This window comes from Pseudomyrmex gracilis, unplaced genomic scaffold (assembly GCF_002006095.1).
Source record: "Pseudomyrmex gracilis isolate BER0280 unplaced genomic scaffold, ASM200609v1 scaffold_115, whole genome shotgun sequence".
NCBI lineage: Eukaryota > Metazoa > Arthropoda > Insecta > Hymenoptera > Formicidae > Pseudomyrmex > Pseudomyrmex gracilis.
The window spans coordinates 422334-433615 of record NW_018020699.1 but is presented as its reverse complement, the minus strand read 5'-3'; the positions used below and the strand labels follow the sequence as shown (position 1 = coordinate 433615).

Below are 11282 nucleotides of genomic sequence, written 5' to 3'. Positions count from 1 at the left end.
CTAATCAGTATATATTCTTATCAATATTACTATTTAGAGGATTTTCCTCTTAAAATAAGAAACTCTTCTTGGCGCCTATTTTAGTATAACATATACTTAAAGTAAGTGGGATATCTCTCTCCTCAAAACAAGAATACAATTTTTTCGGTGTAAAAACTATACTTATACGATTAACATTCGGAATCTTTCGTTTCGTTTTGTCTTCCGTCTTCTACTTTTCGTCGCCTTCTATGAATTGTAATTTTACCCGTAATGCACAGTGGGAGAGACAAGAAAAAAGAGATTTTTATTAAAAATCTCAATTATTTCTCAGTTATTGTCATTTTCGAAGTACGAGTGCTTCTGCTCAAATAAAAAATAAAAAAAAAATACTTTTAAACTTTGCACTGTGCAATTGTTGTGCGAATTTTGAAGTTTTTTGACGTTTGATTTTTGACTTCAACATGATCAATACATTTTTAGCGTCGCACGTATATAGTAATGTGTGAGATTTTTCGTCAAGTAAGTTAATTACTATTATCAACTAATTCAAGAATGACTCTATATGTAATAACTGCGCTTTAGATTTGTGACATGTAGAATAGAATTTATAATTTATAATTTATAATACTGAAGAAGACTCAAGGTAGAGTCGAAACGTATATTTGTTTGTTAAAATTGGATACATTGTTTTAATAATAAAAATAACTTCTGATGTGTTTTGCTTGTTAATTTGGCCTGTTTTTATTGCGATTTATTTATTGAAGTTTTTTGCTCTGTCATCATTGTTAGAAACGTCATTCTCGATTATCTAATCGTAGTCAAACGAAATCGATTGCGTATATACGTCTAAAGTGCTAAAAATTAGAAAGCTCTTTGATCGGCGGGCCACAGATCAATTCTCGCGATTATCGCAAACAGTGCAACAGGGTTTCAACGAAATCAACGAGAAGACTTTGCAACTTCGTCATTATCGTCGGCCGGCGGAACACGCGCAACTGTCCGACATCACTGAAAGCGTGTACTGGCTAATGACTCCTCCGTCTCTGGTTCGGGTTAAAGGAAAATCGTGACGCCGAGGTAGGGCTCTGTAATCAACGTTGTGGCGTGCCAGTCACACACAGTGAGAGGCAACGGACACATTCGGCTCTCCGATCCAGTTGGAAGCAATCGGCCACGGCGCACCACGCCTCGTTTAAGTGAACCCCCCGGAGCTGTCCGGAGAAAGGAAGAATCGCGTTGCACACACACACCGAGCAAATCCGGACTCGCGCTGCTTAATAAACATACGCCCTGCTTTTTGCCACTTATCTCCGATTTCGATCACTTCCTTTTCGCACAACTTTTTCGAAAGTCTCCGAGCGGAGAAAATAAACGTCGAAGTTGTTTTTTTTTTTTTTTTTTTTTTTAAGTAGGGTAACAAGTGTCGTGTATTTTACAACGACGTAAATTATTTTTCTCACTTTGAAAAAGATTTGTGAGATCAAAGTATAAAAAACTGCTTACACAAATTAGCAGCTACATAAACTTTCTGCTTTGGCGTACGCTCAAAGTGAAAATGATATACAATTAGCGCTTGAAAGAAAGTAAAAGTCTTTGTTCTAGAAGACTTTTTAATTATATTTTTTTTTTTATGATACCTCTCGAAGCAAATAGTTTACAATGTGTTACTTCATAGCGAAATGCGGTAATTATATACCACAGCTGATGCAGAAATTGTTGCCATCAAGAGATCTGCAATCATTTAATTTTACACGGAGTACAATTTGATGGCGGGAAACGATTAATATAAGCGCGCCGTATCTGGCTTTAACCCTAACTAGTCGTAGGTTTTTGGAGGATAAAAGAACCTCGGTACCGCCGCGTGGGATCAATCATGCAAGCGAGATAGCCAATTACCAATCTGATGATTAGCTGCGATCTCGTAATGCACGCCGTGTTCGTACGGCGATGTTTCAGAGAAGGAAAAAGCGAAGGAAGTCGTTACGGAACGAGAGCCGCGAGGAGGAAACTTTTGCTATACACATATTTGTAATAGACCGACCGCGTTTCAAGCTAATGATCGAATGTAAAAGCGCGCCGAGCCGCGTCAAGGAGCGGGATAGCAAGTAGTCCCTTTCACGGTGAAGGTGACGCGTCAGTTTCGAGAGAGGAAAATATGAGACTATAACCGACGACCGGTTGCATTTTCAACAGCGTGTTTTCGATTTCGTAACTCGCACATATACACACACGCGTTGCATATATGTATTTGTAATAGCAAATACCGATCCGAACAGAGCGCGCGTTTTGTGATCGTTGAGTTTCGCGCGCTAGGAAGTAGTTAAAACAATTCGCGCGCGCGCGCGCGCGTAACTTTCCTCGGTCAGATTTCCGGAAACAGCAGGAAGCTGCGATCGCGAAGTCGTTCCTTGATTAATTCCGTATTATGATCAATTAGTGAGTGACCGATGAGGAAAATTAGGTCTGCTATAATTATTTCGAAAACTCAACATGATTAATTGCAACGCGCGCAACACAAGGAAGAATAATTTCAACACACTTTGTACATATGTATCTTTCTCTAATATCGCTTATTCTTCCGATAAAAGGTAATGACGTAACTGTGAGATGTCAGGAGCTCAAACACAGATTTCGTGAGAACGTTTGTATGCATTTCTATTCTTGTTGTTCTATTTATATCGGTCCAATCAATAACATATGGAAGGTAACGGTGCATATCTGCACCGAAAAAATTATATTCTCGTAAGTAGAACATTTTATACTTAAAAAATCTTCTTAAAGAGTTTAGATGATATTCATCTGAAATTAAGAATATATTCTTTATTTAAGAATATATTAATATAATTAATATATTAAGTCTTTTTCGATAGTGAGATATATATGTTTTTCTATAGAGGCTTTTTATATTCTAATCAGTATATACTCTTATCAATATTACTATTTAGAGGATTTTTCTCTTAAAATAAGAAACTCTTCTTGGTGCCTATTTTAGTATAAAATATACTTAAAGTAAGTGGGATCTCTCTCTCTCTCTCTCTCTCTCTTTCTCTCTCTCTTTCTCCTCAAAACAAGAATACAATTTTTTCGGTGTGGAAAAGATCGTCGCTTCCGGCAGGCGTTTGTAAATTAACAAAACAACCTAGCATCCACGGATGCTGACTCACGAAGTGCGACGTGCGAAGGGAAAACGCGATGCGATCTGATGACAGCGCGGATTAAATAGTATAATCGATAGTAATAATCGATGCAATTTCACCTCTCCGTAATTGCTACTTATAGAATCGAATGCTCAAGGTGGGGGACGGTAATGAAGATAAGAAATTAAATCTTCAGCTGTGCGAGCGCGTAAGTCACGGATATATAACCTTGCGGATATTGAATTTCTTCTCACATGTCTGGAACTCGTCGGAACATTGTGACGAAGGACTCGTCGCGTAATATATGATAAGTAATTGAGAAATAACGTTGGCGCGAAGTGAAATAATCGTGCAAAATCTGCCGTGTCACGAGAGAATCGAACGTTGAAGGAGCAACAACGTCGGCACGGATAAGTGGATGACGAAGTCAACCCAAATAATCCATCGCCTCTGTAATTATAACGTGACGTAATGCCAATCGACGCAATTGACATCGAGATTGCCTCGGGAAAAGGAGGAGATCGACGGTGGGGTTGCATCTCAAGGTCTCTCCGGCGATTTTTATAATAGAATCAGGTACGTATACGTATCGCATTGTTGCGACAAAAGAGTCTCTTTATTTTTGATAATAAAAAATTATTTATGAAATTGAAGCAACGAGAGAAAGAATATAGGGTAAAAGACCCAATTACTGTCACCTGAATAATAAACTCTGGCGTTAGTAAATTGTTTTTACTACTTATTTATCAAAAACATGTGTTTTTCTTCTTATCTGGTATTATTCGATGTCTCTAATATAAGGAACAAAATAATACCGCGCCTCTCAAAATCTCTATTTTTATAAATTTAATAATTAAAAAAGAACGATGCGAGAGCTATTACTGTCACCCCTAAAATAAAAGAAATAAGACACGAATGTTGAGTGCTGGATTTTTTGTTATATTAATTGCACTTGAAATTTTATGTTAGATTGTTTTCATGCATAACTTTTTAGGATTTATTTAATATTTTAAATAAAATAGCTTAGGGTGACAGTAATTGGGCAGGTGACAGTAATTGGGTCTTTTACCCTACACCGAAAAAATTGTATTCTTGTTTTGAAGAGATATCCCACTTACTTTAAGTATATTTTATACTAAAATAGGCGCCAAGAAGAGTTTCTTATTTTAAGAAAATCCTCTAAATAGTAATATTAATAAGAATATATACTGATTAGAATATAAAAAACCTCTATAGAAAAACATATATATCTCACTATCGAAAAAGACTATATTCTTAAATAAAAAATATATTTTTAATTTCAGAAGAATATCATCTACACTCTTTAAGAAGATTTTTTAAGTATAAAATCTTCTACTTACAAGAACATAATTTTTTCGGTGTATATATATATACACGTACACCGAAAAAATGGTATTCTTGTTTTGAGGAGATATCCCACTTACTTTAAGTATATTTTATACTAAAATAGACGCCAAGAAGAGTTTCTTATTTTAAGAGGAAAATCCTCTAAATAGTAATATTGATAAAAATATATACTGATTAGAATATAAAAAGCCTCTATAGAAAAACATATATATCTCACTATCGAAAAAGACTATATTCTAAAATTAAGAATATATTTTTAAATAAAGAATATATTCTTAATTTCAAAAGAATATCATTAAAATCTTTAAGAAGATTTTTTAAGTATAAAATCTTCTACTTACGAGAATATAATTTTTTCGGTGTATGTCAATTCGCAGTTGTGTCGACGTACGAACATTGAAAATAAAACGTTTGTTTTTCCTCCTTTTACTTTTTACATTTGTTCTTCTTGCACGTAAGAAAACGTAGATCGTGCAGATCTCGTCAACGCGATAATAAAGATATAACAATAAATATATACACGACTAATACTTCGCAAAGCACCTATGTTTATCACAAGCGAAAGTCACACATAGACATTCTGATGATTACGTCAATGCGCGGCGGCCCCCGTCGAGGACGCCGCCGTAAGGATAATGCGGATTGTCGTCACGAAGAATCCGTAACCTCGCGACTTTCATTATCTAAGCGCTGTTATTTTCTTGCTATTCTAAGTCAGGATGAGAATGAATTTCTCGCGACGGAAGAAGAAGAACGACGAACATCCTGTTCGCGCGATCGACACGTGAGAGAGAGAGAGAGAGGAGTCTCTTGTCGCCGGGGACTTGTACATCCCACTAACTCGGAATATCTGCCGGAAGTGAGAACAAGACTCAAGAGAGAAGAGAGATATCAGTGCAGTCGTCCCGCGATCGCGTTCTCACATAAGGTCGGAGCAAATATTTGAAAGTAAGCGCTCGGTGCAACAAAGAGACTCGGAAGAAAGGTGCTTAGAAAAATTTAACTTTGAGAGAGCGTGCGGGTGGTTTTGCGGTGTGAGAGCGAAACGTGACTCATTTCATATGGGCGTCGAGTAGCGGCATACCATTGGTATGCCGCTTAGCGATCCGGTGTGTGCCCTTGTCTGTTGAGCGCTGGCTGTTCACAAACTGGCGATCACTGTTTGCGCTATATAAACTCCGTTTCGCGCTCTCACTTTCTTCCGTCCGGCCGCGACGAAATCGCGCGCCAAAGAGCCGCGCGCAATTCGTATTTACGGTTGACCGTTCGCGTCTCTAACTTTCGTTTTTCTTTTTATCATTAGAATGTCACTCGGTCAACATTCGGCTGACGTGCTTTTTCAAGTCTCTCGCGGGAAAGTCGAAAGTGCGGATTAATAAATTAATTCGACGCACCCCAATTTCCTTACCGATTTGTTTATTTTACCGCGTGAAACTGCTCAATGAAACACGTTTACGGTCGATGAGTTTTTTTTATAAAAAATATTATACAGAAACAATGAAGAGAGTATACATATTTCCTTTGTTAAAAATAATTATAGAAAGTCTCTCAAGGTTTTTGATGAATTAATTTCTCCCGTTAGATTGAAAAAAAAAAAATGGATTTATTTTTAACTGATATTCCAACGGAGAGTTTTGTTTAGAATCATAATTGAAACAATCATAAATGAAACACGTTTATGGTCGATGAGTTTTTTTAATAAAAAATATACAAAAACAATGAAGAGAGTACATATTTCCTTTGTTAAAAATAATTATAGAAAGTCTCTCAAGGTTTTTGATGAATTAATTTCTCCTGTTAGAATGAAAAAAAAATGGATTTATTTTAAAAAAAATAAAATAAGTCATAAGGCCGATACGAGCAGTAAAATACATGATGGATTTATTTTTGACTGATATTCCAACGGAGAGTTTTGTTTACAATCATAATTGAAACAATCAAATGAAACACGTTTATGGTCGATGAGTTTTTTTAATAAAAAATATACAAAAACAATGAAGAGAGTACATATTTCCTTTGTTAAAAATAATTATAGAAAGTCTCTCAAGGTTTTTGATGAATTAATTTCTCCCGTTAGAATGAAAAAGAAAAAAATGGATTTATTTTTAACTGATATTCCAACGAAGAGTTTTTTGTTTCAGAATCACAATTGCGAGAAAGCAATTTTACGTGTAATGCCAAACAATAAGAAAACCGGTATCCTAATTTTTTGTTCTCACCAAAAAAGATCGACTTTTCGAACTTTTAATTGAGCAATCTCATCGTGGTAAATGAGAGTTTTCACTTTTATCGTTAGATCGCAAACTAATCAGTCTTTTGTGTCGTTATAGACACAACGTGTGTGTGTGCGCAAAAGATTCTCTCCGATATGTGTTTCCAAACTACAATCTGCACAATACTTCGCTGTTTTGTGCGGCGAAACCCTCTAATGCGTTTGCACGCCCGTTTGCATCCACAATAATCGAATGTAATTATAACACCGCCACAGGCGGCGCGGTGCGTTTGCGAAAGGAGCAAGCGCTCGCGGTTTGCTCGAAAGATCGGCATGCCCTTAATTTATGGATTTGCCAGGCCCGCGTGTGTTGCGCGATACTTGTTCTCGCTCTCACATTTTCTTTTGGAACAAACTGGCTATCTAATGAGACCGTGCTGCCGCTGGAAAAACGAGAGAGCCTTGTTTCAGAATGCTAATTAGCCGGGTAGTTGAGACGACATTCCGCGATAAAAAAAACTTTACGTAGTTTAAAAAAAAAAAAAAAAAAATATCCCCATATAATTATTTCATATATTCGCGGTAAGAAAAATTCAAAAAAGCACGTGTATAATTGTCTTTAGATTTTTGTCGAGAGTAAATTGACGAATATCGTCGATAAGCAAACGACGATGGGGCAACAAGCGAGCGCGCGACAATCGGTTTCCTGTTGCGCAACGACGTAATAAAAAAGATGACCGTAGAGAGTCATAATCCAATAGCTCGCCGATATAGGTGCATCGCTGTCTTTAATGAGCGCGCCGAAAGATCCGCGGCGAATAGCCGCGTAAAGTAAAACCCTCAACCTGTGCGAGGATCGTTTATCGTCGAAGAATCGCCGCAGAAAGCGAGCGAGAGATTTGCTCCTATTATATGTATTAGCCTCGCTTTCGCAATTCGGCGTTGCCGCCGCGTCGGTTTCTCCGCGTCTCTCGCGCGTCCTCGCGGTTTCTAACTGCTCCGGGAAACCGGGTTTCTCGGCGACGAACGACACGACGAGAAGTATCGCGGTAGAAGTCGTCGTCGTCTTTTTGCCGGCAAAAATCGCGCGACCGCTCGTCGCGTGCACATCGTCGTTTCGTGCTCGAGTGACTTCGATCGGACGAGAGAACGAAAAAGCTGATTCTCGGTTCACTCCGAGAGACAAGATGAGCTGCGTCATTGGAAAACGCGCGTTTCTCGCGATTGTCGGTATCGAACTCAACACATTCTTGATAGATTCCTATCACAAGACATACAGTATAGCTTTTATAGTAGTAAAGTATTTTTGATATCAACGATGATATGTGCCGGGGAGGGAAGGGGGGTGAAAAGATTAACGACATGATATCGCGTGTCGTATCGACGCGAAAATTTCCACGAAAAGCAACGTTCCATATTTGTGATCGGTGAAAGTGCCAATAATCAGACTACTGCGACCACTTAAGCTGTCGATCGTTCGATCGTGCCGATCGCGCCGATTTCTTGGTATCGGTTCGAGACGTTTCGCCGGAACGCACACGTATCGCGAATTTTTATATCTTACTTCCACTCTGGCATGAGACATGAATTTCAAATCACTCGCGTTTTCTCTCGCGCGCGCGATTTTTTTTCTCTATCTCGAGAAATCACGTACACGTGGAACGCAAAGACAACAACAAGTCGGTTTGTTGAATTGGTAAATAAGCGCTTAATTGTTGCGCGTTAACGCGAAGCCGCGAGGATCGGAGAAATCCACACGTGTCACGCATTTCTTCGCGCGATTCGCGAATTGTAATCATGATATCTTCGCGGACTATAGTGAAATCAACGATTACAAACGTTTCTCACAAACACGTGCCGCGTAGACCTTTTATATTGTAACACGCATAAATGCGCCCGATTAATTGACGATTACGCGTCATTTTTGAGCGGGAAAAAAATTGAAAACCGATCGAAAATTAATATTTCCGTTACATCGTTAGAATTACCTTTGTCTGTCATCAAAAAAAAAAATCTTTCCGCACTTCTACTCGAGTTGTAAAAAATAAAAAGAACCAGCTTAAGAAACCAGCGTGCTTGGTTGGTGTAACAATACAATACGGACTGACAACTTTCACTATCAATCAGGAAAGCACGTATAACGAGCACGTTTGAAAAATATAACTTGCCGCGACGAGTTTCAAAAAAATGTTTCCGTAACGTTACGTGCGGTTCGCCGCGCGTTCTATTTTGCGGCGGCGAGACGGATTTTTGTGGCGTGCGAGTAGCGAAAATCTGTTTCCCATTCGACAAAAGAACACGTTACCCAACCGCGTAGATTCATTAAGGGTAACGGACGATGTCAACAGGTATATACCTGCGGGTATATACGTAAATTAATTTGCGGGAAAACTTTGTCGCAATTTTGAGTTCAACACTTTCGTCGCGGTCGACGCGTTTTTTTCGCACGAGCGAAAACAATTAATAAAGAGATTTTCAACGAACATTCTCGCGCGCAAGGCCGTATTGAGAACACCGCGGGCATGGGCAAACACACAAGTCACTTTTCGTTGTTGTTTAATTTCGTTACCGTCTCTGAGAGTCGTAAGTGCCTTCACACGCGCGCGCGAATCGCGCAACAATGAACCATCGTAGATCATATCATCGATGTTCCGACTTTTCTTCGTTAACGACGGTTAATTTGATGTAAATTGCGGGATAATGAGCCGGTTTTGAAGAACATCGCGCGTGGGTCACAATTCACAATTAAACGTTTTAAAACGTAAAAGGCATAATTGAGGCTTACTACAAGCTTGATGACTTATGGCGATAGAAACGGCGAAAGTAAAATGAATATACTGTATAGTTAAATTAATTTAAGTGACTTAATACAATTGATTATAAATATAATATATTATATAGTAAAAATATATATTATATAGTAAATATATATATATTATATAGTAAAATAAAAATATAATACTTAATAATAACAATTGTTATCATTTATGAGTAATAGAAATAAGATAAATTTTAATTTTCTATGAAAGATTAAACAATATGTAAAATAATTGTATGATTTGAATAATTTTCTACGTAAGATTCAAAAACAAAAATAAATATTTGCTTATGTGTGATATTACATATACCTCGATTGTATTGAAAAAAATTTTGTAAAAATAATAATAAGTAAATTATTTGTTGAATAAAATTTTTTCAATCTGTGACAATTTTTGAATAGTAAAAAAAATGCAACGCGGAAAAATACATGAAATTTTGATAATAAAAAAATTGACGCATAAAAAAATGTAAGTTTAGTTAAAAATTTACACTTTGATGAAGAAAAGAGAGTCGAATAAATTTTGGGGCACGTACCAGCAGTATAATCCTCATGGTGCACGCGTCGCTAACGAAGAGGGGAGGTAAAATACTTTGTCGGGGAACGGTCCTCCGTGAGTTTCACTGAGAGAGTGCAGTCGTATAGTACTGTGCTCGTTCCTTTATAACCTATACGAAGGCTTTTGCTTATAGTGGGGGACCACGGTCTCGTCGAATAGTGACTACGTCGTCTTCTCAACACCCGCGAATTAGATTCCGGGTGTACACAACCGGACCCTTGTGCCATTGTCAGATCCTGCTCGTAATTACGTACACAATGATGATGATTGTTCTTATGTGTATAGGACACATCGATCTCTGGGGATAATCCGAATGCCCACATCGAGCAGGGTCGTGAGAACTCGCTTCCACTTGGGCGCGTAGACCACGCTTCACCATGTTACGTCCCCATGACTCAAATTAGATTAGTCATTATACGATATAGAAAGACATCTGGTTTAAGAATAATAGCGCCCTCAGGATATTTGGCGCTAATTACCAACGCACAGGTATTATTAATTGCTTGGTCTCTAATATAATCTCTGTGTGTGTGTGTGTGTGTGTTATGGCACATACGTGTAGCAAGTCTCTTCCGTGTTATATCTCAATAATCAATCTTAAAATACAATCGTAAAAATCCGGTTTATAATAAAACGTATAAGAGTTGTTAAATAATTTTGTTTTGTTTTAAGTTGCGCGAGAAATTAAACGTTGCGTTAGCGGATAATAAACTTCATTTCTTTTATTGATATATATAATGCTTAATCAACTAACTTTCATTATCACTTGAAAAGTATTGTCTAATTATATCACAGAGTGCGTGCAAGTAACGTGCATTGTGTGAGACCGCGTAGCGGATTAGAGTACGAAAGTTTAGATCGAACGATAAGTTAGATCGAGCAGGGTCGTGAGAAAAATTTGTACACGTGGGCGAATATATAATCGAGATACATTCGTGACTCGATACACGTTAGAGTGGAAATCGTTTAGCACTTTGGCACATTGAAGTTGAGGCGCCAAACAAAAATGTTTATACTAAATTAGGTTGTGTCTTCTAACGTCGCGATAGAAACGCGAATAATCTATTACATTGCCTGTCTGTTCGTTGAAATTTTGCGGAAACAAGATCTCAAGAGAGTTTCTTCGTTCCAAGATATATCTTAATCTTCTCTTGAGATTGAAACGAAAGAAAAGCGAAACACACAATTTTCAGCAACCATATCACG

The 11282-nt window shown here is 37.7% G+C and overlaps 1 protein-coding gene across 2 annotated transcripts in view; it reads right to left on the bottom strand.

Moving 5' to 3' along the window:
- The window catches only part of LOC109856347 (vacuolar protein sorting-associated protein 27-like), a 16725-nt gene extending 6590 nt beyond the window's left edge, over positions 1-10135 (bottom strand). For both annotated transcript variants that reach the window (XM_020431490.1, XM_020431491.1), the window contains exon 1: positions 10054-10135. In XM_020431490.1, coding sequence (XP_020287079.1) covers positions 10054-10071 — 18 coding nt within the window. In that variant the 5' untranslated portion in view covers positions 10072-10135. The remainder of the gene's footprint in view (positions 1-10053) is intronic.
- Positions 10136-11282: the final 1147 nt, after the last annotated feature.